We start from the raw sequence: 27,732 nt of genomic DNA on the forward strand, positions 1-27,732 counted from the left end.
AACTGCTTCCCAAACCCACTTCTCCTCCTCCTACCATGCAGCAGATGTATTTCTTATACAACTGCAGCCCCTCCCAAGCGACCAGGAGTACATATGGACCCCTGTCCCAAGCACATTAGATGGTGCCACCATCATTTCAGCCCACACCCCACCCTCCCCACAAACAAAGCTGCTTTGCTGGACACCTGATGTCCCCCTGCCTCTTCCCCACCCAGGTGGGTCAAGTGTAGGCCCACTTTTCCCCTTCTCAAAGTGTTCCCTTTCAAAATTAAACCTGTTCACCCCCTGCACTGCAGCTGAAAGTGTGACTGGACTCCCTTACCGTTCACTATATACATGCATTCCTCATCACTCCCCTCTTCCCAATTATTTTGGATTAGTCCTTTCCACAACAGTTCCTGCATCATTCCTCCAGCTCAGACAAGGATGCTGCAGATCATGGCAGCTGATTAATTTGACGGGTCCTATCGTAGCTGCAGAGCATGAGACAACCCAGCACAAAGGCAGCTGAGGACAGGCTCAAGCACACACAATACTTGATGTGTCCTTGTATTATTGGGAATCTGTGAGGTCTGGATATTCTTCTGCCTCTTTTTAGCCACGCTCAGCCCAGTAAGATGGGTTTCACCTGGCTGAATGCAAGTATCTGTGTCTGAGGCAGATAGTGGGGAGGAACAAGAGCCTTTAGAGAGCAGTTCATCTCACCCTGTTGCCTAAGTAGATATAATAATAAATATATACTATATATAATAATAAATGTTTTATTATGATGTAATATATGTAGGTGAATATGTATTTATTTATACACACACAGAGATACATAGTTACTGATGTGTATATACAGGTCAAATGACTCGGTCATGACCTGTTTCTCTGCATTGAGTTTAACAATGCCCAGATTGACCAGATTGACTGCAGATGCTTACATGGCATATGACAAAAGCCAAATGGGATGGATCCCTTCCTTTAACTCAGAAGACATGAGAAGGTCTTGGTCTAGTTTTCTGGTTTGAGATAGAATGTATGTGTCATTGCTTTACTGGTTAGTATTCCTGTTGAGTTATTCTCACTCTGTAGCCTTGATATTTATATTTCCCATGGCCTTTTTTATTCCTGTTGGAATAGGACTTATTTCTACTACATATCTTATCACATGAACCCTCAGTAAGTTCATGGATAACATCAAGTATGCTGGGAATGTCAATCTGCTGGAAGGTAGGAAGGATCTGCAGAAGGATCTGGACAGGCTGGATCAATGGTACAAGGTCAACGGAATGAGGTTCAACAAGCCCAAGTGCTGGGTCCTACACTTCAGCCACAATAACCCCAGGCAGTGCTACAGGCTGGGGCTAAGTGGCTGGAAAGTGTCCCAGTGGGAAAGGACCAGGGGATGCTGGTGACAGCAGCTGAACATGAGCTGGCTGTGCCCAAGTGGTCAAGAAGGCCAGTGGCATCATGGCTTGTAACAACAGTAGTGTGGCCAGCAGGACCAGGGCAGTGATTGTCTCCTTGTACTCAGCACTGGTGAGGTCACACCTCAAGTCCTGTGTCCAGTTCTGGGTCCTCCAGTTCAGGAAAGACATTGAGGTGCTGGAGTGAGTCCAGAGAAGGGAACAGAGCTGGGGAAGGGTGTGGAGGCTAAATTCTATGAGGAGTGGCTGAGGGAGCTGGAGTTGTTTATCCTGGAAAAAAGGAGGCTCAGGAGAGACTTTATTGCTCTCTGCAACTCCCTGACAGGAGGGGGCAGCCAGATGAGGGTCTGTCACTTCTCCCAGGCAACCAGCAACTGGATGAGAGGACATAGTCTCAAGCTGCACCAGGGGAGGTTCAAATTGGACCTCAGGAAGAATTTCTTCATAGAAAAGGTTGTTAAGCATTGGAATGGGATGCCCAGGGAGGGTGTGGAATCACCATCCCTGGAGGTGCTCATGAAATGACTCAATGGGACACTTGGTGCCACAAGGTGGTCAAAGATTGGACTCGATCATCTTGGAGGTCTTTTCCAACCTAACTGATCCTGTGATTCTGTGATACGGCCCTTCACTCTGAGTGAGAAGGAGGGTTTGAAGAGAAAACTAAAGGCAGCAAAGGTAAATAGGAAGCCATTTCCCTCTTCAGGTGTCCCTTTTTTTCTGAGAAGGTCCACAGGCTTGGATGGCAGTAAAGGAGACAAACCCTGAAGAGGTCAGTGTTGTTGGAAGTGAGGGGAGTAGCCATTCACACAGGCAGTGGGTATTCAAAGAGAAACTCTCCATTTGACAGTGCTGTCTTCTAGAAGACTTAGAAACATAAAAACACAACTTGGTTTTGAAAGAGGGCTTTTAATTTATGTCAGATGTGAAAGTACCTGTAAGTTTAATGTGTACCCTGCAAACAGATGTGTTCTAGGACTAGTTCTCAGATTTCCATTTTATGAGCTTACCTGCCAGATTATGCTTTCATACAGAAAATTCTAGCACCACCACTGGCACTGAGAAATTTTTATGTCCATTATGTAGGAGTGCTCCTCTTGTGCCACATGAGCAGGAGCTGTGTGCTGGAGTGATCTGTGTCACTCACTGCACTTCATGGGGCTAAAGGATGGGCAGGTTTGGATTCTCTGTCTGCAGCCATATTCCAGGGTACAGACTGAGAGAGCTGGGGGTGTTCAGCCTGGAGAACAGATGACTCCAGGGAGACCTTAGAGCCCCTTCCAGTGCCTAAAGGTGCTCCAGGAGAGCTGGAGAGGGGCTTTGGACATGGGCGTGAAGTGACAGGGTAAGGTGGAATGGCTTCCCACTGACAGAGGGCAGGGTTAGATTAGATATTAGGGATACATTCTTAACTGTGAGTGTGGTGAGGCCCTGGCAAAGGCTGCCCAGAGAAGCTGTGGCTGCTCCTGGATCCCTGGAAGTGTCCAAGGCCAGGCTGGACAGGGCTTGGAGCAACCTGGGATAGTGGAAGGTGTCCCTGCCTTGGGAGGGGCTTGGAACAAGATGATCTGTAAGGTCCCTTCCAGCCCAAACCATTCAATAATTCAATGAAGCCCCAGGGAGTGGGACTCTTGTTTTTCCCCTTTTCCCATAGTAGTTCAGCTGTTAAAAAAAAAAGGATGTGATGTGTTAATCTGGAATATCTGTGTCTGTATTCACAAGAGCTGGTTTATACATTCCCAAACTATGTGCTCAATAGCTCATTTTGACCATCCTCACCTGTGCTCTCTGATAATCACCATCTGTCTGATACTCTTAAACTGCAGTTTTCTGAAGACTTCTCATGCTTGAAACTGGAAGACACTTAGCAGCAAAACCTTCTCCTCATTTTTTTTCTTTCCTTTTTTTTCTCAAAAAGCAAGATAAAAACACTTGCTTTAATAACTTTTTTGATATCTAAGATTCAAAGTTTATCTGGACACCAAGTGTAGTCATTCAATTCCACCTGCATATAAACCAGCATGGGATGAACAGAGATAAATCACTGCTCCTAGCACTTACATCCTCTGAGGGATGGAGGCAGTGCAACGTGTTTACTTCCAGCTCAGAAATCACTGGTTCAGCCTTCTTGAGCTTGCAGGTTTTTCTAGCATATTTATATCATACAGTTTCATTTGCTTTGGGCTTTGAATCTTGTGTGAAGGTAGTAACTTCATATGAAAAGAAAAACAAAAGGATGCCAACTTGCATTCCCAAGGTACTGCTGTGGAATGATGTTGGCATTTTCTGGACTTCTTCAGCATCTGCTGTAAAACCCCTCAAACCCATTGGCACAGCAGAACATCCATCCAGCACTTGAGACAGATCAGGCTGATCACGAGTGTATTTTCTCTCTTGGTTCTCTTCAATAAATGAATCTGCCTCAATGGAAGGTTCTTTAGATTATGAAGCATTTTGAGGCTCTGAGTTTACAGTGAATCACAAATTAGCAGTTCCCTGAAAATAATGTCAAGTAAAACTGGTCTTTGCTTAAGTTGTTGCTGCTTTCAGAGGAAACATGAATGTGACCTGGATTCTCAGAAACAGCTCATGTTGTTGTGGCCTTTGAGTATTCCTTAGAATGGATCTGATGTTTACACAGACATAAATAATCATCTGTACAATTTTGCTGAGCCTCTCTTAAATGAAATGCCATCCACCAGGGAAGGATATATTTGAAAGTACAAAAGACTTAATATGTTTGGATTTTGTTGTTGGCTGTTGGAGCTCCGGTATTTGTACAGTCGCTGTGTGAAAGCTGAGTGTGTAAATCCCATTGGAGGAGAACCCAGATGATAACCAAGAGCAACAGTAAAACCAAAATGAATAGGAAAACTCTCCTATTGTGTGATTAGTTTGAATAGGTTTGGTGGTTCTTGTGTACATGGAGTGTAACTTCACAGGATCCCATCCAGGGACACAACACATAAGTAGTTCCTCAGAAATCAAAGGGGGTTTAATCTTACAAAATTTTCATAATAGGAAAGTGTGGCCTTTGTATTCAGAGGCTAAGCTGGTTAAGCAAACATCTAATATTGACTCAATTTCTTAGTCTGACTTTGGATATGAAAGTAACACATGAGAATAGACATTTGGGTTTTGATAAACTTAACTTTCCACTCTGCTAATAGCTCCCAGCAAGGTAAAGCACTTAGAAAGTGTTTTCCTTTTTCTAGATTACCATTTACCTGAAGACAGGAAACTCCCAGTGGGCCCTCCTGTGAGACTCAGGAAGGACCCTCATGTCTTTGATTATCATTTCCCAGGAAAAACCTGTCCCTGCAGGTTGAGATGAAGAAATGTGCATTTTCTCTGGGCGAGCAGCTGGAGATTGGGCTGGCACTGCCACAAACAGAACGTGTTTCATGCAGAAGCACACACAGTATATTTGCTGTGTACATGAGGGACATCCAGCAGCTTCCATGTGTCCAACCCAGCAGATGGGAATGGCATCTCCTTTGCCCAGGGGATGGCAAAGTGCCAGTAAGCAGTTCCCAAGCTGTCTTCCCAATGGACAGCCAAAGATACTCCTAGATGGACCAGAGGAGCTTTGCCCAGCTGCTTTCTCAAGGTCAGATTATGTCTTGATTTTATTTTTCCATCTCTTCCGGAATTGCATATGACAACTGGTTCATTTCATGGAATCCCAGCCCTTGGTGTTACTGGAAAAGGACTGAGCAAGCTGCATGATCCAACACTTGGCAGTGAAGTGAGTTTAGCTCCCAGCATCTCCTCACAGCTCCCAGCAAAAATCATTTTTCCCTAGTGTCTAAAATCCCAGTGACACACTGGAGCCCAGAGCTCTTCCCAAAGATGGACAGACACAGAGCAAACTGCAAAATCGCCCTCCCATGTCGGTGCAGCTGCATCTTCCCAGGGCACAGAGGTGCTTCCCACCCCACTGTGGGCATGGGCCAGCTCTGGGCCCAGCAAAGGGCTGTATCCCTATTCCCCATTCACAGCAGGGCCAGCAGAAAGCAGAGGCAATCCCAGATGAAAGTGCCTGGCAGGATGCTTGAGGAGCTGGGGCAGCCCTCTGCTCTGCTCCAAGCTGGGCTGCTGTGAGAAACACAGAATCATTTATGTTGGAAAAGGCCCCTGAGCTCATCGAGTCCAACCTTTGACCAACTGGACCATGGCACTGAGTGCCACCTCCAGTCTCCAGGGATGGGGATTCCACCACCTCCCCATACCGTGCATTCCAATGTTGAATCACCCTTTCTGTGACAAAATTCCTCCTGCTGTCCCACCGGAACCTCCCCTGGTGCAGGTTGATGCCTTGTCCTCTCATCCTCTCGCTTGTTGCCTGGGAGAAAATGCCAGCCGCCATCTGGCTACACCCCCTTTTCAGGGAGCTATCGAGAGAAATAATCTCTCAGAGCCCCCTGTTCTCCAGGCTAACGACCCCAGCAGCCTCAGCTGCTCCTCACAGGCCTTGCCCTCCAGGGCCTTCGCCAGCCTCGTGGCCTTTCTCTGCAGTGCCTGCAGAGGTGGCCTTGGCCCGTCGATCCAGCCTGCCCAGCTCCCTCTGCAGAGCCTTCCTACCCTCCGGCAGGTTGAGACTCCCACTAAACTTGGCATCATCCATGATCTTACTGGGGGTTCACTCCATCCCCTCATCCAGATCATCAGTAAAGATATTAAATGGGACTAGGCCCAACACTGATCCCCGGGGGGCACCGCTTGTGGCCGGATGCCAGCTGGATGTGGCACTGCTCACCAACGCTCTCTTGGCCTGGACATTCAGACAGTTCTTCACCCAGCTGAGAGTGCACCCGTGCAAGCCCTGGGCTGGCAGCATTTCCAGGAGAATGCTGTGGGAGACCGTTCAAAAGGCTTTGTTGAAGTCCAGGTAGACACTTCCCCAGCCTCCCCCTCATGCACTGGGCCAGTCATCTGGCCATCAAAGGAGATCAGGTTGGTTAGGCAGGACCTGCCTTTCCTAAACTCCTCCCGGCTGGGTCTGATGCTTTGGTTATCCTGTGTGTGCCGTGTGATCACACTCAGGACAATCTGCTCCATAACCCTTCTGTGAAACGAGGTCAGGTGGACACACCTGTAGTTCCCCATATTCTCCTTCCAGCACTTCTTGTGAATGGATGTCACAATGCCTGGCCAAGCTCCAGGCATATGGGACCTCCCCAGTTACCCGGCCCTGATCAGGACTGATGGAAAGCAGCACTCCTCGTACATGAAACAAGGCAGAATCCAAGCTGATCCTTTTCTCTGTTGGGCTTCCCATGTATTTCACCAGCTTGCTGTGGATGGCAGGGCCTTTCTGATTACTGCCAGGGGTAAAGGTCCTGGGAAGAGCCTGTGAAGTTGACAGAGGTAGGACTGATGGGGTTGGTGTGTTGGTTTTGCACAGCCTGGTTTTTGATAGTGGGGGGGTCACAGAGGTGGCTTCTGCGAGAAGCTGCTAGAAGTTTCCACTGTGTCCAACAGGCAATCCCTGGTGGCTCTGAAGATGGACATGCTGCCATGGCCCGAAGCTGGGCCAATTAGAGATGTTGGTAATGCCTTGGTGATAACATTTTAAAGACAAAAATCAAAACAAAGTGGGGCATGTAGTTTTAATTCCAGCCAGAGAAGAGGAGGAGGAGGTGAGAACATGAGGGAAAACAACACGGCAACACCAAGGTCGGTAGAGAAGGAGGGGGAGGAGGTGCTCCAAGCACAAGAGCCAGGATTCCTCTGCAGGCCGTGGTGAGGACCATGTGAAGCAGCTGTGCCCCTGCAGCCCCCGGGGATCCAGGGGGGATGCAGAGATCCACCCACAGCCCGTGGGGGAGGTGCCTGTGCCAGAGCAGGTGGATGCCAGGAGGAAGCTGTGATCCAGTGGGAGACCTGGTGGAGAGAGGGGGCTCCTGCTGCCAGGCTGGAGCAGCCTGGCCTTGGAGGACTGCACCCCATGGAAGAGTGACCCACGGCACAGCAGTTTTGGGAGGGCTGTGTGCCTGTGGGAGGGGCTCACGCTGCAGCAGGTTTGGCAGAACTGCTGCTAGTGAGAGTGGAGCCCCGCTGGAGAAGTTCACAGAGAACTGTCTCCTGTGGGAGGGACCCCACAGTCTCACAGGGAAGGAGTCCTGTCCCTGAGCAGTGGAAGAAAATCTTGGGTGATGAACTGACCAAACCCCCACACCTCTGTCCCCCTGAGCTGTCGATGGGAAGAAGGGAGGGGTTGGGGGAAGAAAAGGTGTGTTTAAGGGCTTACTTGACTTCTCATTATCGTCCTCTGATTTTGTTAGTAATAAACTCACTTTCTTTCTCTAAGCTGAGCCTGTTTTGCCCTTGGAGTGTTTTCTCCTTGTCCTTATCTTAACTCATGAACCCTTTGTTAATTTTTCTCTCCTCTGTCCAGCTGTTGCAGGGGACAGTGAGTGAGTGGCTTTCATGGGTGCCTGGCATTTGGCCAGTGTCAAACCACGACAGTTGGTCAAGCAGCCCATGGTTCCAGAGCCTGGAAAGCAGGGGCAGTGGGCATGGGATGAGCAGTGGCGAGGATGAGTGTGGTCTCAAGGCCCAGCAGGTGTGCAGAGGCGGGTGAGCGAGTCAGAGGGAGCCCCTGAGGTACAGCAGAGGTATTTGCTGAGAAGAAGTAACTGGAGTCTGATGCTGACACTTGTGTGGATGTTATGGCATCCTCTGATGGCCCTTAAACAGCCAATGTCCTGCAAGGATGCTCTGGGCATTGTGCCACCAGAACCAACGTTTTAGTGCAGCCCCCAAAGAGGTTGGTCCTGGCTGAGCAATGAGACCCAGTAGGACGATGAACAACAGCTCCTGAGCTGAGAATGCAGGCTCAAGCTGGCAGCTCTGGAAGTGACCCAGCTTGTATGAGCTCTTGGCACCATGGCCCACTTTGTTCATGCCCATTCACAGGAGAATAACTGGTGTCTGATGCTGACACTTGTGTGGGTGTTATGGCATCCTCAGATTGCATTTGGACACCCAGTGTCCTGCAAGGATGCTCTGGGCATTGTGACATCAGTGCTGGTGGTGGAAATTTCAGCAAGAAGCAACTTGTGGTTTATATATGAGGTGACCCTGGAATGCAGCACTGCAGCAAATAACTTTTATTGTAAGCTCTTGCAAACGAGATGACCTGGCACACACTGATCTTTTACAACCATTGAATACATTTCCCCAAAGCAGTTTCCCATAAATCTGCAGATAAGCTTCAGAAGCAGAGCAGACAATGAAGGTATCCAAGGAGTGCATCATAGGAATTTAGCTTTGGCTGCTCAAAGCATCCTGTATATCTGATGGCAAAGCCTGCCTGTCTGATACCTCAGCTGCTGCTCTCAAGGTGCAGTTTCAAAAGCAAGCAAACAAAACCATGTCCCAGAATCACATAATCACATAATCACATGATCTCATAAACACTGCCCACCTCTTTGTGCCTTTGAACAGAGGAGGAGGTGCCGTGAGGGGCAGAGATGGAAACACACCAGAGAAGGAAGCAGCACAGATACTGCACAGGACATTTGTCCTCCTCTACTCTGCTCTGGTGAGACCCCACCTGCAGTGCTGCCTCCAGCTCTGGGGCCCACAACACAAGAAGAATACAAAGCTGTTGGAGTGGAGTCCAGTGGAGGCCATGAGGATGCTCTGAGGGCTGAAGCACCTCTGCTCTGGAGAGAGCGTGAGAGAGCTGTAGGTGTTCATCCTGGAGAAGACTCCTGGGAGTCCAGTACCTAAAGGATCTCTGAGAGAGCTTGAGAGGGACTTGGGACAAGGGTAAAAACTTACAGAACAAGAGGGAATAGTTTCACACTGATGGAGGGCAGGGTTAGACCGGATATTATAAAGAAGTAAATTACCATGAGCAGGCTGTGCTATGAGCAAAAGTTACCCAGAGATATTTTGGCTGCCCCATGCCTGGAAGCATTCAAGGCCAGGCTGGAAAGGGCTTGGAACAACCTGGTCTAGTGGAAGGTGTCCCTGGCCATGGCAGGCAGGTCAGAACAAGATGATCTTTAAGGTCCCATCAAACCCAACCCATTCTGTGGTTCTGTGATTCTGTGATTCTATGACATGTGGAAAAAGACACTGAGCCTTTTCCATCAAGGATGTGAGGTTTGTTAGCGGGGACAGGCACTGTCAAACAGAGTAACCTGATTCCCTCCATAGTGCTTGGTCAATTCAGACTCCAGCTGCCCCAGCGTGAGGAGCGGGATCTTTTGGTTCTTTTTGTTTTCAGCAATGACCCCCCACGCCTTCCCTGGCTTTGTGCCCATCACACAGCAGGCAGCTGACCAGATGTGGCTGGGTACATTAACCCTGTTTTTGACCACGGTGCTCCCGGGCACAGCACCCGTGATGACGTAGGTGGTTGTACAGCCCTTGCTGGTTTTGGACATTGTTTTCAACTCATACTCCTGCCAGGCGCCGCTGTTGAGACTGGTATCCTGAGGCACTATGTTGGTGAGGGTGAAAGTAGCTGCCTTGTCGATATAACTCTTTTGATGGCCACTGGGGCTCAAATGGCCACGGTCCAAACCAATCAGGTTGTCGTAGTCTCCGAGGACAGCCTGGTTCTGTTCGATATCCTGCATGGTGAACCCTTTTTGAAGGAGGGTTTGCTCTGTTTCCATCTCCTTGAGATTGTTATTCCGTATCAGCTTCACAGGGAAAGAGGAAGAGGTGTTAGAATGGGGAATGGGAGTAATGCAGCAGATTACCCCAGAGCAGAAGCCTCTGATGGTCAAGATCCCATTTTTTGTGACCTTAGTGTATGAAAATGTAGGAATCTGAGAGAAATCATAGACATGCCCCTCCTGCATGAACACAAAAGCTTTAAAGAGAAAGAAGCTCAGAATCTGCCTGCTCTCATTTTGACTTGTGACCTTTGGGATCCAGCCTGCAGCCTGTGCTGGGAGAATGGGTGGGTGCATGAGACAAGGAGCGCTTTCCACTCCTAGGTTTGAAAGGTGACTTTGGTGAGACACCTTCCCTGGCACATCTGCTTCCCTTTCCTCCTGTCTCCACAGCCCAAATCTGCCCAGGGCTCTCCCTGGAGCCCCTCAGGCCATTCTGTGATTCTGTGATGCTTTGTGTTGTTGCTACAAGTGTTCCCCACTCCTGGAACACCAGAGGTTGTCTCCTCTAACTGAATACACAGGGAAATGTGCTGGGAAATCAGTTCTGGAGCTGAGGTTTCCTTGGGAGGGCTACAGTTCATTCAAGGATGAACATTTTTGCTCAGTAAGCAGAAAGATCTCAACATAAATGGAATCTGCAACTGTGGTGCTAAGAATGTGTCTCAGAGCTGATCTGGGCCAGGGAGCACCTTCTGCAGCATCACAGAAAAGAAGTTACAAATGATCAGCCTCTGAGAGGAGCCTGTAATCCCAAAAGAGTCCTGGGCATGCTAACTACTCCAAAAAGGCCTCTGGAGAAAGTGACTGGAATCGAAGCTTTTTCTGGTGTCCTGTGTCCAGGCTATGTGTAATAAGCTACAGTGATTATTTTTTTCATAACTTAAAGATCTTTTTGTTCCTGTTTAGGGAAACATATTCAGCCTTCCTCTGGAACAGGGCATATGGCTTCCTTCTCTGGCTCATTTTCACCCAAATTGCCTCCTGCTGCCCCGTCCTTAGCAATGACAGGAATTTCCTCTTTTTCTCTTCTGCATTTGGCCTGGCCTGTTCTACTGAAGTTTGTCTGCAGGGTGCTTGGGAGAGCTGTGTAGCTCCTGGAGTTCTGGCTGTCTGCTGGATCCTTCTGGACCAAGCCTGAGCCAAAGGGGCTCAGGGGTCACTGTCCATGGATGGAGATCACACCCTTCTGACTGGACTGACACTGATGCTCCTCACTTTCCACTGCCTGAAACATCTCTCCAGAGATCCCCCCAGTGTTAACCTGACCCTCTCATCTCCAGGCCTGTGCCTGCCGAGGCTTTGTCCCTGGGCCATCTCACCCCATTCTGAGTTTCTCCTCCCTCTTCTCACACCCCTCACAAAGCCTGTTTGACTCTGCACTGGGAGCAGATCAGCTCTGCCAGGGATGCCAAACAGACCAGGGCAAAGTGGGGATCGGAGCCCAGCAGGACTCTTGGTCCCTCAAGTTTAGGCTCTCTTGGATGCCTTTTCCCCATCACTTGGTCACCCACCACAGCAGGGCACTGGGAGGGGAATCATTTGACTTTGTAATGCAATGCAATTTGATGTTTTTGTCAGGTCAATGCTAAAAACTGGGCACCTTTGGGATATGATTCATCTCATCCTCCTGCTGATGTCTCAGATGCATCAGAGGAACCATGTGGTGCAGGTGTTTGACTTTAAATGAGGAGAATCCCATCCAGTGTGTCCATTTGCATGTGTGTGGGTGTTGGAGGGAATAGAAAAGTTGGGTCAAATGCTGTAGTTTTTCAATTAGCTATTGGAGGGTGATGTCTGTAAGAGAAACACTTACCTGGGGCTCAACAAACCACAATTGAGGTCTTGGGGAAGATCCAGGCTGGTAGATGTAAGCAGAGTACACGGGAATGCGCCGTGTTTTGTCGTACAGGGTGGCAAAACGATACTGGTTTTTGTAGCGCTGGCAGATCCAGGCTGGGTTTTCTGGCTCCAGGGCATTATTTGGAGTGAACCCTTCATAGAAAAACGTAGGACAACTTGCAAAGTCATTGAAGACCTCGCTGTGTCCCAGCCAGAGGCAGCTGGCCAACACCTGCAGCAGCAGCAGCAGGCGCAGCATCGTGGGAGGATTTCAAGTGAAGGGCTCTTGCTCCCCTGGAAGGCAAATGCAGAGGGACACTCAGCTTGCAGAGAGCTGGTCATGGCCTGGAGCCTTTTTGTGCAGGGGCACAGAGCTGGCAGAAGAGGAGACTGTGAGAGACCAGGAAAGGAGTAACTTCTGTCCTCCTGGCTATGGGGAATCACCAGGGCAATAGGGGTGAAATATAAACCAGGGTTAAGGAGCCCAGAGGAGGCAGCAGTGGGAGAGCTCAGCCCGCATGAGAAAGGATCCAAACCCACCACGAGTGTAATCAGCTCTCACAGCAAAGTTATCTTGGAACTGAGGCACAGCTTTGGGACAAGGTCACCTTTTCCCACCTCCCTCCTGCTCTGAGGACCTTTGCACAGCAGACACCTGCAGCTGGGCATGGATTCTGCTCAGCCCTCTGCAATGCTGAGCTGGGCTTTAGTCTCATGGGGCACTGGGCAGGAAAAGAACAGCCATGCTGCACTTCCTACATGTCTCTGGCCCCACCCAGCTTCACACAGATGTGCAGCTCTGCCACTCAGCCCCAATCTTGAGCCCCAAATGGTCCACCTGGGGTCCTGCCTCTCAGCTGACATTGGGCAGTGGGTGTCCTGCTGCTCAACTTGCATTTCCACATTATCCAACCCCAGACTCTGAACTTGCAGACGCATGGAGAGACAAAAGGAAGGTGCCAAGCAGATGGTAGCAGCAGGCACGAGGGATAACTCCTCTTATCTTATCAGCACAATGGCTGCTGCAATGCAAGCATGGAGGGACACCTCTTCCCGTGGCTGCATGGGATTCCTGCTGATGCCCATCCAGAGCTTTGCTGATTGATTTTCCTGTACAGTCAAAGGCACCGTTGCAGGAATTTCTATTTCTTGGACAGCCACCTCTCCTATCTTGTCTTTCTCACTGCTGACATGATTTTCAGCAGTCAGTAAGATCAGTCCTTTAGGAGAAAACTTCTGAAAAGCTCCCTGTGTTGTTGGCAGCCAAGCAAGGGGCTTTGTCTCCTTTCAGAGGCAGCACAGGCTTTGGGATAGCAGGGATGCTTCCATTTGCATTGCCAGACACTCAGTGGAATGATTTAACAGCAGCAGCATTTGGAATAAGGCAGGCAGGACAGGCAGCTAAAAGGGTTCCCGGGAGAGAAATCTGCCACAGCCGCTAAAACACAAAGCCCACCTTTGGCTGGGAAGGGTCTGAGCTGAGGACTGCTGAAGTCCTTACAAGTCACCTTGCACATTTGCTCCTATTCTTCTCCCTGGCCCTCATCTCTCCATTTCCATTGGATTCAGGATGTTAAGCTACACACAGCCCTGCTCTGATCCAAGACATCTGGTCCTCTTCTCTTTACCAGCCCTGGATCAGGAACGTGCTGACCAGTGAGCTGGAAACTGGGAACTGGAACCACAGGTGGTGACTTTTTACAGTACTGTGCAGAGCACAGCCACATCTGCCCCAGATTAAGCAGAGAAGTGTCTGAAAAGTCCTTTTGCATGACCCCCTGCACAAGATTAAAATATACTGAACTAATGTAAGATCTAGCTTAATAAATATACAGCAACCGACCTACATCTGTGGGAAAGAGTGGCACAGGACTCTGCTCGCTGCCCCAAAGTGGCAGTGGACTCTCAAATGCCTCTGCTGCAGTCTGAGGCTGTTTGGGTTTATAGGATCTCCAGGAAAAGAGCTTGTTAGATTTCCCAAACAGGGCTTAGAATGAATTTTTCCAGGAGTTCAGATACCACCTCTGTTTATCCAGAGGTTTTTTGCAAGGCCATGGATGGGGTTTTGGTACTCAATAATCTCCCCCAGCCTTCTTCTTCAACACCTTGATATTAATTTTCAGGTGATCTGTCTTGAGTTTCTTTCCCAAATCATTCCTTCTGTCCTTGCCCTCCTGACTGACAGAAAATACTAAAATGCTGCAAAATTCAGTGTATGCATAAACTCTGATTGCTCCTTAGAGCTCAGCAACTGCAGCCTAGGCTTTGTCTATATATATTTACTCCAAAGCTCAGGAAAGACTTTGAATATTGGAGTCGATGGTGAGGAAGGAGCAAGAGCTTACCTTGAAGCAGAGTCTCAGAGCAGGCAGCTGAACCGTTCCTTCCCTCTTCTCCCTGGAGAAAGGAGTGTTTGAATCCTCAGGAGGGCCACTGCAATATATACCCAGTCATAAATGTGCCCCTTCTTATAAAATAGGGAATTCCACAGAAAAGGGAAGCTTTGTATTTTTATTCAGGAAGTTTGTTCATGCCCACCCTGATATGGGTTGACCGTTGTTTGTTACGGTTTCCTCAGAATTTCTCCGAAATTTGCTGACTTGCAGCGTGGTATATTAGGATCACTTAAATATCTGCCCAGTTATAAATTTGCCCCTTCTTACTAACAGGGTATTCCAGAAAAGTGAAGTTTTCTATTTTGATTCAGGGGAGTTTGTTCATGCCCACCCTGAAATGGGCTGACCATTGGTTGTTATAGATTTCTCAGAATTTCTCCCAAATTTGCTGACCTGCAGCATGATCTGTCAGGACCAGTTAACAAGGTCTGGTGACCTCCTTGTTCACTTCATCAATCCCACCAGCTGCAGCTGCTGCTGCTGCAGCACCTACACATGTTTCTGTTCCCAAAAGAACATCTCTGGTGACATGAGGTCGACTGGCCTGTCTCTAAGTACACTCAGATATTCACAGCCTGCTCTTCTGCAGCCTCACATAACATCATTCATCTGGCCAGGCTACGTATATTCTCTTGCCTGATTGCCATGGCTTTGTAACAGCTTCATACCAGCAGCCTGGGAAAGAGAAGGCTCTGGGCATACCTAAGAGCACCTGCCAGTACTTTAAGAGTCTACAGGAGAGCTGGAGAGAGACTTGGGACAAGGGCATGGAGTTGATAGGTATGTTGGTTTCAGCTGAGGTAGAGTTAATTTTCTTGACAGTGGCAGGTGTGGGGCTGTGTTTTGGAGTTGTGCTGAACCCAGAGTTGATAATACAGGGATGATTTTGTTATTGCTGAGCAGAGCTTTCTCAGCACTTTCTGCTTTTTGTACTGCCACACTGGCAAGGAGGATGGGGGTACTTGGGAGCTTGGGAGGAGACACAGCCACGAGAGGTGACCCCAACTGACCAGAGGGATATTCCAGACCATGTGACATCATGCTGACTATATAAAGTGAGGGGAAGGAGGGGACATTTGGAGTAATGGTTTTTGTCTTCCCAGGTAACTGTTAAGTGGGATGGCGCCCTGCTCTCCTAGAGATGGCTGAACACCTTTCTACCCGTGGGAAATGGTGAAAGAATCCCTTGTTGTGCTTTGCTTGTGTGCATGGCTTTTGCTTTCCCTGTTAAACTGTCTTTATCTCCACCCCTGAGTTTTCCAGCTTTAACCCTTCCAATACTCTCCCTGATCCTGGTGGTCGGAGAGTGAGCGAGCGGCTGCGTGGGGCGTGGCTGCTGGCTGGGGTTAAACCACAACATTGGGACAAGGTGAAACGGCTTGAAATGGAAGGAGTGTAGGTTTAGATTGGATATGAGGAAGATATTTGTTACTGTGAGGGTGGTGAAGCTCCAGCACAGGGTGCCCACAGAAGCTGTGGCTGCCCCTGGATCCCTGGAAGTGTCCAAGGCCAGGTTGGACAGAGCTTGGAGCAACCTGGGATAGTGGAAGGTGTCCCTGCCTGTGGCAATACATGGAACTAGCTGGTCATTAAGGTCCTTTCCAACCCAAAATGTTCTGTGATTGGATGATCATTCATTCACTCAAAACTAAACTGGACTCATTTTCTTCCATTTCCAAAAGTCCGGGAATGATAGAATGCTGACTTGGTTGTTACAACCAGAAATATCCAGAAGAAGTGTCTTAGACCAAAGTTTGTTTAAACAAGCTGGTTGAGACCTGCAGTTTCTTTTGTCTCTGTTAACCTGGGACTGATGTCTTGAACAACGTGGGCTTTAGCCAGAATAAGGGAGAAGGCCTGTAAGAAGCAGACCTGGCAGAGGTGGGACAAATTCCTCCTTTCTGATGAGGCCCAGCTGACACTGATTTACCAAAATATGAATATCGAACTAATATCGATATCCAACGGAGACGGACAAAAACTCTCTGACAGTTTAGAGTTAGAAAGTGCATGTTTTATTTGGCGCCAGGCACTGCGTGGGACAGCTCCCGAAGATGCAGGGCCCTGACACGAGGCAAACACAAAAGTTTTTATTTACAAAAATTATGAATATCCAAAATACAAATGCATATTCATAACATTAACACCTCCCATTCTCCGCTTCTTATGGAAATGAGCTTACATGTCATTAAGCATGCGTAGTGTGTGTCCTGAATGGAGTTGGTGGTCTTGAATTGGGTCAGTGGTCCTAAAAAAAGATGAAGTAACTCATCTTCCTCATTTTGACCTTTTTGCCTTTCTGAGCTTTAACAATCCTAATTACTTTAGCGACCTCTAAGTTTCTTCTTGCATGACCTTTGAACGGGTTCCAATGAAGGAGGAAATTGGTAATTGTCCTTGTTCCCTACACCAACTTATCAGTGTTTGTCTTCCTCATTCTAAGAACAGCTAAGCAAACATGCAAATGACAGATCATCAGTTATTTGGCAATCAGTTACTAACATCTTAAAACCCATTTCAGGTCTAGCTCTCCTAACTATCTTAATTAACTCTCACTGAGCCCAAGTTCTTTCCTATTCCAACTAATCTCAACACAGCTAGCCTATAACTAAAATCTTTATGTTTCTTCTAAGTCTATGTTTCAACACAACAAAGCAGGGCCCAGCAGTGGTCACATAATCAGAAGGGACCATAAACCATCAAAGACCCCCAAAGTGTCCCCCAGCTCCACAGTGCTGCATGACACAGTGTAAAACCCATCCCAGGGGAAAAGTGGGGCAATCCCACATAAGCCTGAACACACAGAACCCGTTGAACTCTTTGTTGTGCAGGCCTCCACCCCCAAAGGATCAAGAGTGAGGAGATCAAAATTGCGAGACTCATTGCTGGAGCCATGGGGATATCTTGTATGAGCTGTTGGCACCCCAGCCTCTTTGTTCATGCCCATTCATAGGAGAAGTAAGTGGAGTCTGATGCTGACACTTGTATGGGTGTTATGGCATCCTCTGATAGCACCTGGACACCCAACCTCCTGCAAGGATGCTCTGGGCACTGTGACATTACTGCTGCTGCTGGTGGAAATTGCAGTGGGAATCAGCTTGGGGTTTATAGATAACGTGACCCTGCAATTCAGCACTGGAGAAAATAAACTTTATTGTGAACTACTCAGGAACTGAATGATCTGTCTTATGTTGATCTTTTGATTGTGACATTGAATTCATTGAATACCTTGAATATATTGAATACATTTCCCCAAATCAGTTTCCCATAAATCTGCAGATAAGCTTCAGAAGCAGAGCAGAGAATGAAGGTATCCAAGGAGTGCATCACAGGAATTTACTTTGGCTGCTCAAAGCATCCTGTATATCTGATGCCTGATCCTGCCTGTCTGATACCTCAGCTGCTGCTCTCAAGGTGCAGTTTCAAAGCAAGCAAACAAAACCATGTCCCAGAATCACATAATCACTGAGTAGTTGGGTTTTGGAAGGACCTCTCAAGATCTTCTATTCCAGACCCCTGGTCAAGCAGGATCGGCTAGAGCAGGTTGTCCAGGATCATAAATTGTCAGAGTTTGAGTATCTCCAGACATGGAGATCTCCAGACAAGGTCTCTGGGCAACCTGAGATGCCCTGGTCCCACAGCCTTCCTAAGGAGGTGAGGGACAAGTCAGCTGCACACTCTTAGGGACAGCTAAGGAGGAGAGGACTTGTCCCTAAGAGCTCTCTCCTGAGATGGGCAGCAAAGCAAAGCAGCTGGAGGCTCTGCCCACGTCTTTGTGCCTTTGATCAGAGGAGAAGGTGCCCACCAGGCAGCAGGCAGCTGACCAGAGGTGGCTGGGTACATTAACCCTCCCATCAGTGATGTGGGGGTTCCCAGGCACAGCACCCATGATGACACAGGTGGTTGTACAGCCCTTGCTGGTTTTGGCCATCGTTTTAAACTTGTAGACATTCCGGGGGCCAAGGATGAGACTGCTATCCTGGGGCACTGTGTTGGTGAGGGTGAAAGTAGCCAACTTGTTGTTAAAACTGTTTTGATGGCCACTGGGGCTCAAATGGCCACGGTCCAAACCAATCAGGTTGTCGTAGTCTTGGAGGACAGGCTGGCTCTCTTTGATTTGCTCTGAGCTGAACTTGCATTGTTCTAGAGGATCGTCTCTGTTTCCATCTCCTTGAGATTATTATTCCCTGTCAGCTTCACAGGGAAAGACGAAGAGGTGTTAGAATGGGGAATGGGAGTAATGCAGCAGATTACCCCAGAGCAGAAGCCTCTGATGATCAAGATCCCATTTTTTGTGACCTTAGTGTATGAAAATGTAGGAATCTGAGAGAAATCATAGACATGCCCCTCCTGCATGAACACAAAAGCTTTAAAGAGAAAGAAGCTCAGAATCTGCCTGCTCTCATTTTGACTTGTGACCTTTGGGATCCAGCCTGCAGCCTGTGCTGGGAGAATGGGTGGGTGCATGAGACAAGGAACACTTTCCACTCCTAGGTTTGAAAGGTGACTTTGGTGAGACACCTTCCCTGGCACATCTGCTTCCCTTTCCTCCTGTCTCCACAGTCCAAATCTGCCCAGGGCTCTCCCTGGAGCCCCTCAGGCCATTCTGTGATTCTGTGATGCTTTGTGTTGTTGCTACAAGTGTTCCCCACTCCTGGAACACCAGAGGTTGCCTCCTCTAACCACATACACAGGGAAATGTGCTGGGAAATCAGTTCTGGAGCTGAGCTTTCCTTGGGAGGGCTACAGTTCATTCAAGGATGAAGATTTCTGCTCAGTAAGTAAAAGAAAAATACAGTGAATAAAAAGAAAAAATGTGACTGGGATCTGCAACTGTAGTGTTAAGAATGTGTCTCAGAGCTGGTCTGGGCCAGGGAGCATCTTCTGCAGCATCACTGAAAAGAAGTTACAAATGATCAGCCTCTGAGAGGAGCTTGTAATCCCAAAAGAGTCCTGGGCATGCTAACTACTCCAAAAAGGCCTCTGGAGAAAGTGACTGGAATCAAAGCTTTTTCTGGTGTCCTGTGTCCAGGCTCTAGGAGGACAAGGCCCATGCTGGATGGGGCTTGGAGCATGCTGGTCTAGTGGCAGCTGGCCTGGCCCATGCAGGGGAGCTGGATTGAGATGATCTTTAGGGTTCCTTCCAACACAAACCCCTCTAGGATTCTAGGATTCTACAAAAAGACAGAAGTTTTTATCCCTTGCTAAATGTGGAGGCTGCCACATGTGGTGGTGCAGGACCAGGTTATTTGCTCGAGTTGCTACGTGTAATAAGCTGAAATGATTATTTTTTTCATAACTTCAAGATCTTTTTGTTCATCTTTAGGGAAACATATTTAGCCTTCCTCTGGAACAGGGCATATGGCTTCCTTCTCTGGCTCACTCCACCAGGACTTCAGAAACCCCACCCTACACCGTACCAAGTATCCGGCACTGTGATACTCTGGCAATGCCTGAATCAGGAAGTGCAGGTGCCACATAGAGCGAGCACACTGCAGAGTCTGGATTTCTTTTAGGGTTACTGTTGACATTTGAACCAAGGCACCACACAGAGCCATCCAGCAGGTGCAGATTCAGTCACTCAGAACATCAAAACCCCAAAGCTTTTCATTGTGATCTTTAACTTCAAAGACAGCTGACACCAGCTTCCCACCCAGGAGCCATGAATTAGCCTTATCAGCTTGACAGGTGACAGTTGCTCCATTTATTGCAATAGTTTTAACTCTTTTCCATCTGGGTCATAAACCGAACTTCACGGCATCTCGCCACTGCTGTGATATTGAATTTGTGCTCCCTTATCTATTAGAAATTTTATTAATTGTTGACAATGACTAGTAGATTTGGGGGAAGTTGAAGGAGATAAAGAATCATCTTTACCTGGTTCTCTGTCATCAGAATCACCCCATACGTTTTCATCCCATGTATCTCTGCTGTATCTTTCCTGGGACTCTGACATCTCAGTCATCATATACGGCACCATTTTAGTAGAAATTTGCTGTCCTCGAAAATCATCTCTGGTTTTACTTTCAATTACTGGTCTTAATGTTACTTGCTCATCACCAGATGCAAATATTATAATTTTTCCAAAACTGGGGAGCACTCAAGCACTGACATTTCCTGGGGAGTCTTGGCTTGCAGCTGCTTGAATGCCATCCAGCTGTTAACAGCCAATGGATAACCTCCTAGCCCTCCCTGTCCAGAATTTATCATGGATAAAGCAATGATATCCTTGGGGGGTATGGGCCCCTTCAACCATGGCATCCTATACATGATGCCAAAAATGTGTCATCCCACCTGTAGCAGGATGCTCTGCCTGGAATAGGGTAAAACAACTTGAGTAATGGCCTATTTGCCAAGCTCCCAGTGGTGAATGGAGAAGGGGGCATCATGCTGCTTTTGCTGTTGAATAATGCTGGAACCAGCCAGACTCATCAATCCCAAAGTTAAACATCCTGAGGGTGAGATAAGGATACAGTAGACCTGGAAAAGTAGCCAATAAAGGAACAAACAAGTTATACTACTAATAGCTTATCTAAAGCTGCTGAGCTGACACAGATGGTCTGGAGACATCTGACTGACAGTCCATCACTTTATACTGAAAAAGCCCAGTCCCACTTTTTAGTGGCAGGGTCTTCTAACAAACACCTTCCTGGAGTGTGTGTGTGAAGATTCCTCCTTGGAGTGGAGATGACTCTCCAGGTCACTTCTTGAAGCTGAGCCAAAGAGATTTGACCATGGTCATTGGTATGGGTGAGTAACATCAATCTCTACTTAATTGTTTTTGCAAGTTTTAATATAACTGCTTTAATGTATTCACTTCAATACTGCTTCATAGTGCACAGTATTACACAGGTAGTCACAGCTTCCATACTGTGAACTAAATAATTCTGATTAAGATGTTTTTGCCTAATCATTATCATCATAAGTCGTATATATTTATGTAAATATATCTGCTTTGCAATCCTCAAACCTGTGGGACAAGTTGTATAAAGTTTCAATTACATCTATATAATCCTTTAGACCTAAACTATTGACAAAGTCCAGGGCTAAGGTCAGATCCAGCTGAACCCAGACACCTCTCTGAGAAGGATTTTACCAAGCAAGAGGGTCCTTTCTGCACCTCATGACTCAGTGGGAAGGTTTCTCTATTAACGTTTGCCTGAAGCTCCCATTCTGCCCACAAAACCACCTTTAAGGGAAAGGGACCCCCCAGGATCCCTAAATGTTCATGGTTGAAAGGAACAACAAAAGTCAGAAGTTCCATAAAATTTCACAAAGTTTTATTAGTAAATTAGACACTTGGCATGGAAATTGGTATGTTAGTCCCTGAACTACTCTATAAGTACATGGCAGCGGGTACCCTTTTATGGATAAATTTCCCTGCCCTGAAGACAGGTTTCTCACTTCCTAATGGAAATTAGATACTATGTGAAGTCTGTTCTGTCAGACCTTTCTGGAAATGAGTTAGAGACCTTTGGAAGTCTTGGGTTGTCTTGTTCCCCCCTACAGTCCATTACGCCCTCTACTCTGCTCTGGTGAGACCCCACTTGCAGTGCTGCCTCCAGCTCTGGGACTCACAACAGAAGAAGGACACAAAGCTGTTGGAGTGGAGTCCAGAGGAGGCCACAAAGATGCTCTGAAAGCTGGAGCACATCTGCTCTGGAGAGAGAGTGAGAGAGCTGAGGGTGAGAGAACCTGGATCCCTTTCTAATGTCTAAAGGGTTTTAAAAGAGAAGGGGACTTTGGACAAGGACATGGAATGACAGGACAACAGGGAACAGCTTTAAACTGAAAGCAGGTGGGGTTAGATTAGATTCTAAGAAGAAATTACTCCCTGTGAGGGTGGTGAGGCCCTGGCACAGGTTGCCCAGAGAAGCTGTGGCTGCCCCTGGATCCCTGAAAGTGTCCAAGGCCAGGCTGGACAGGGCTTGGAGTAACCTGGGACAGTGGAAGGTGTCCCTGCCCAGGGCATGGGAGCTGAGACTACATGGATGGTCTTTGAAATTCCTTCCAACCCAAACCATTCTATGATTCTATGAAATATGGGAAAAGCTCCTGAGCCTTTTCCACCCAGGATGGGAAGCTTACTCCCGGGGACAGTCACTATCAAACAGGGAAACCTGTCCCCTCCCATAGAGTTCGGTCAACATGTCCTCCAGCTCCCCTAGTGTGAGGAGCTCGACCTGGTTCTTGTCGTTTTCAGCAATGACTGCCCAAGCCTTTATGTAGTTGTTGTCCACCACGCAGCAGGCAGCTGACCAGAGGTGGCTGGGTTTATTAACCCTCCCCTTGGCAATGTAGTTGTTCCCAGGCACAGCACCCACAATGGCGTAGGTGGTTGTACAGCCCTGGGTCCTCCTGATCATCGTTTGCTGCTCGTAGTTGTTCCAGGCACCGCCGTTGAGTTCCGCATCCTGGGGCACTATGTTGGTGAGGGTGAAGGTAGCCATCCTGCTGCTGTAGTCATCATGGTGGCCATTGGGGTTCAAATGGCCCCGGTTCAAACCTGTCAGGTTCTTGTAGTCATGAAGGATAGCCTGGCTCTGGCTGATTTTCTCTAAGCTTACATTGTATTGATTTAAGAGTGTCCACTCTTTTTCCATAGTTTTGGGATAAGTTGGGCCAATCAGCTTGACAGGAAAAGAAGAGGAAAAGGGGTTAGTATTGGGGATGGGAATAATGGAACAGATTTCCCTGGAGCAGAGGTCTCTGAGTGTCAAGATCCTGTTTTTTGTCTGGTCCTGATGTGGTACAATACCAGACTAGTTGCTCAAGTTCCTATGAGAAACAAATGCAAATATTTTTTTATTTCAGAAATTTATTTCACATTTACTGCATTATATTTAGCCTTCCTTTGAAACAGTGCATATGGGTTTCTTCTGTGGTTCATTTTCACCTAAATCAACCCTGCCACTCTGTCCTTAGCAATGACAGGAATTTCCTCTTTTTGTGTCCGTTATTTCCTTGGCCTGTTTTCCTAAAGGTCTGAAGTTTGTCTGAAAGATGTTTGGGAGAGCTCTGTAGTTTGTGAAGTTCTGTCTGTCTGCTGGATCCTTCTGGAACAAGTGCCTTCACACAAGCTTGAGCCAAAGGGGCTCAGGGACAACTTCCTGTGGATGGAGATCACACCCTTCTGACTGGACTGACACTGATGCTCCTCACTTTTCACTGCCTGAAATGTCACTCCAGAGATCCCCCCAGTGTTAACCTGACCCTCTCATCTCCAGTGCCTGTGCCTGCTGAGGCTTTGTCCCTGGGCCATCTCACCCCATTCTGAGTTTCTCCTCCCTCTTCTCACACCCCTCACAAAGCCTGTTTGATTCTGCACTGGGAGCAGATCAGCTCTGCCAGGGATGCCAAACATCTCAGGACAAAGTGGGGATCAGAGCCCAGCAGGACTCTTGGTCCCTCAAGTTTAGGCTCTCTTGGATGCCTTTTCCCCATCACTTGGTCACCCACCACAGCAGGGCACTGGGAGGGGAATCATTTGACTTTGTAATGCAATGCAATTTGATTTGATTTGCTCTTCCTGTCAGGTCAAGTCAGAAAACTGGGCACCTTTGGGATATGACTCATCCCATCCTCCTGCTGATGTCTCAGATGCATCAGAGGAACCATGTGGTGCAGGTGTTTGAAGTTAAATGAGGAGAATCCCATCCAGTGTGTCCATTTGCATGTGTGTGGGTGTGGGAGGAAATGGAAGTGGTTATTTTAATACTGCTTTTAATGACTGGAGGGTGATGTGCTGTAAGACACACTCACCTGGGGCTCAACCAGCCATGTTTTAGGTCTCTTGCCAGGTCCAGGCTGGTAGATGTAGGCAGAGTACACAGGAATACGCATCTTCCTGTCGTACAGAGTGGCAAAGTAATACTGGTTCTTGAAGCGCTGGCAGATCCAGGCTGGGTTCTGTGGCTCCAGGCCTTCATTTGGGGGGGTCTCCCGGAAAAAAAACTGAGGACATGAAGTTTCAAAGGAGTTCACCACCTCGCTGTGTCCCAGCCAGAGGCAGCTGGCCAACACCTGCAGCAGCAGCAGCAGGCGCAGCATTGTGGGAGGATTTCAAGTGAAGGGCTCTTGCTCCCCTGGAAGGCAAATGCAGAGCAGGGACTATGAGAGACCAAGGAGGGGGTAAGTTTGTCCTCCTGGATATGGAAAAATCATCAGTGCTGTAGGGTTGTGTAGGGAGATGACTGGGGAGAAAAGGATAAGGGTACAGAAGTTACAGGGAAAAATATGGTTGCTTCTCCCTGGATGAAGCACAGCCAGCACACGTGGCCTCCCACACACAAGGAGGTCCAAATCTAAGAGGGCTAAACAGCGGGTGGAGTGGCGTGGAGTGGAGTGAAGACACCACAGCCAGGCTCTGTCAAAACCCTTACAGAGGAGACACCTCGGTGGTATTTTCTAGCTGACAATCTGCCTGGCAGCTGAAAACCATGGGAGATAAATGAAAATGTCCTGCTGCTGAATCAACAACCATGGCAAAATTCCTCTCCTTGAACTGACGCACATCCCCATCCCAAGGTTATTGCAGGTACGTCACTGAGATATCCACCCCCACGGCATGAGAACCCCTCACTAAGAAAGATGTATGACTACATGCAAATGCCACCTAAATGTAATGAAATATCATAAAAGTGAGTTAAAAATTGTCAGAAGTGGTGGTAGCCTCCATTGTAACTTCTGGGATCAGTCAATGGGCTGAACCTGCCTTCTCTCACTTAGGGATGCCTATTGGGTAAGAATCCTACTTTATGCATGCTGAATGATTACCTCAAGCCAGCTTTTGTTGGGGATTAAAGCTTATTAGTGTGTTGTTCTGAATTATCTGAATATTGCTTTGAACATCTTTCTTGCAGTCAGATACTTTCACTGGCAAGCCTCAAACCTTAACCTTAACCAGTGTCACAGTTTTATTAATAAAGAGTTTTATTGTTACAGTTAAACAGTTAAAGTGATGAAGTTCAAGGATGCTGGCAGTCTCTGGCAGTGGGTAAAGGTGTAGAGACCCAGGAGGGATTTCTCTGGTTGGTGTGTGACCCTGAACAAGTCAGTCAAACCCTCCAACCCAGAGAGCTACTCAGTGAAGGGTCCCCACAACAGGACACCAACAGACTGATAAGGCAGAAGGATTTTGGCTTTCATGCGGCACTGACAGACTAAACACACACTAAGGGTTTGAGCAAATCTCCCTTTTTCACATGAGAGGGTGAAATCTAAAATAGGTTTTAGGCGCCTAGAGGAGGCAGCATTGGGGAACTCAGTCTGTCTGAGGGGGGTTCCAAACACACCCCATGCCTAAACAGTTCTCACAGCACAGTTATCATGGAACTATGACACTGGGACAAGGTCACCTTTTGCAACCTACTTGAGTTGATCAAGAGCTCAGCTTTTGCACTGGCACTGGAGAAAAAATCCTGCAACAAACCAGGGCCTGGAAGCCCCTGCTTCCAAACATGAACTCACAGAATCACAGAGGATGCTGAGTGGGAAGGGACCCATCAGGACCATCAAGTCCAACTTCTGGCCCTGCCCAGGACAGCCCCGGAAATCCCACCACATGCCTGAGAGTATTGTACAAACACATCTTGTACTCAGGCAGGTGTGATGATGTGACCACTTCCCTGGAAAGCCTGTTCAGGGCTCAGCCACCCTCTGGGTGAAAAACCTCTTCCTGATATTCAGCTTAAATCTCCCGACTCAGCTTCAAGCCATTCTCACTCCCTTATGCTCTGAGGACCTTGCACAGCAGAGATCTGCAGCTGGGCAGGGACTCTGCTCAGCCATCTTCAGTGCTGAGTTGGGCTTTAGTCTCATGGGGCATTGGGCAGGGAAATAACAGTGATGCTGCACTTCCTACGTGTCTCTGGCCCCATCCAGGTTCATGCAGACACACAGCTCTTCCAGTCATGTCCAATATTGAACCCAAAGTAATCCAGCTTGGGGTCCTGCCTCTCAGCTGACATTGGGGGGATGTTAAGCTACATATACCCTTGGCTCTGACCCAAGACATCTGGTCCTTTTCTCTTTAGCAACCCCAGATCAGGAACATGGTGACCAGTAAGCTGGAAATAAGAACAGGAACAAGTAGTGACTTTTTGCAGTACTGTGCAGAGCATGCCCATAGCTGCCCCAAATCAAGCAGAGAAGTTCCTGAAAAGTCCTTTTGCATGACCCCCTCCACGAGCTGAAAAAATGTATTTAACTAACGTAATATAAACTTAATATCAGATCTAGAGAAACCAACCTACCGTGGGAAAGAGCAGCACCAGACCCTGCTCACAGCCCCAAAGTGGCAGAGGACTCTCAAATACCTCTCTGCAGTCTGAGACTGGCTGTTTTTATATGATCTCCAGGAAGGAAGAGTTGTTAGAGTTCCCAAACAAAGTTGAAAATTAATTTGTTCGGGAGTTCAGCCACCTGTGTTTGCCCAGAGGCTTTTTGCAAGGTCATGGGTGGAGCTTTGGTGCTCAATAAACTCACTCCTCCTTCTTATTCAACAGTTTGGTGTTAATTTTCCAGGTGGCTTGGCTTGAAATTCTTTCCCAAATCATTCCTTCTGTCCTTGCCCTCCTTTACAGAAAGTGTTAAAGAGATGCAAAATTCAGTGCATGCATAAACACTGATTGCTCCTTGGAGGGCAGATGTTGGAACTCAGCAACTCCAGCCTAGGCTTTGTCTATATATATTTACTCCAAAGCTCAGGAAAGACTTTGAATATTGGAGTAAATGGTGAGAAAGGAGCAAGAGCTTACCTTGAAACAGAGTCTCAGAACAGGCAACCGTTCTTCTTCTGTCTGGAGAAGCGCTTGGCTGATCCCTCAGGAGTCCCAGTGCAATATATATACCCAGTCATAAATCTGCCTGTTGTGATAAACAGGGAATTTCACTGAAAGAAAGATTTTCTGTTATTCAAGGAGATTTGTTCATGCCTGCCCTGAAGTGGGGTGACGGTTGCTATTTGCAATTTCCTCAGGATTTCTCCCAGGTTCTTGCAGCATCACATGTCAGGAGAAAATAACCGGGTCTGGTGACTTCTCTGTTCATTTCCTCATTCCCCATGAATGGGGACCTATGTGTGTTTCCATTCCTGGCAGAACATCTCTTGTGGCATTAGACTGACTGCTCTGTCTCTGAGTACACCCAGATGTTCACAGTCTGCTCTTCTGCAGCCTCTCAGAATACAATTAGCATGGTCAGGCTGCATATTTTCACTTGCCTTATTGCAAAGGCTTTGTAAGAGCCCTTATTCATGCCACAGCCTGGTGCTGAGAAGGCCAGGAAGAAGGGAGACCTCAGAGCCTCTTCCAGTACCTGAAAGTGGTTCAGCTGGAGAGGAGCTTTTGACAAGGGTTTGGAGTAACAGGACAACAGGGAGCAGCTTCAAACTGCCAGAAGGCAGGGTTAGATTAGATGTTAGGATTTTAATTTCAAGAAGAG

General features: G+C 47.8%; 2 protein-coding genes across 2 annotated transcripts; both read right to left on the minus strand.

The window, feature by feature from the left end:
* Positions 1-8,512: 8,512 nt before the first annotated feature.
* Positions 8,513-14,350, minus strand: LOC309572495 (endonuclease domain-containing 1 protein-like). Its single transcript, XM_082280825.1, has 3 exons — positions 14,239-14,350; positions 11,868-12,187; positions 8,513-10,075 (listed from the first exon to the last, which is right to left on the minus strand). Exons 2-3 carry the CDS (start codon positions 12,150-12,152, stop codon positions 9,536-9,538), a joined length of 825 nt encoding a protein of 274 aa, XP_082136951.1. The 5' UTR covers positions 12,153-12,187; positions 14,239-14,350; the 3' UTR covers positions 8,513-9,535.
* Positions 14,351-22,373: 8,023 nt separating this feature from the next.
* LOC309572246 (endonuclease domain-containing 1 protein-like) lies at positions 22,374-24,339 on the minus strand (the record flags this gene model as incomplete). The annotated part of the gene is made up of 2 exons (XM_082280379.1): positions 22,374-22,919; positions 24,052-24,339. 2 exons carry the CDS (start codon positions 24,337-24,339, stop codon positions 22,374-22,376), a joined length of 834 nt encoding a protein of 277 aa, XP_082136505.1.
* Between the last annotated feature and the right edge of the window lie 3,393 nt (positions 24,340-27,732).

Source organism: Coloeus monedula (genome assembly GCF_965178545.1).
Source record: "Coloeus monedula genome assembly, chromosome: 4".
NCBI classification, from domain to species: domain Eukaryota; kingdom Metazoa; phylum Chordata; class Aves; order Passeriformes; family Corvidae; genus Coloeus; species Coloeus monedula.

Bases quoted from the DNA above. Each gene is read 5' to 3' on its own strand.
- LOC309572495 (XM_082280825.1), bottom strand. From the start codon at position 12,152: ATGCTGCGCCTGCTGCTGCTGCTGCAGGTGTTGGCCAGCTGCCTCTGG. The intron at 10,076-11,867 runs GTAAGTGTTTCT...TTCCCTGTGAAG, and splicing joins TGTGGTTTGTTGAGCCCCAG to CTGATACGGAATAACAATCT.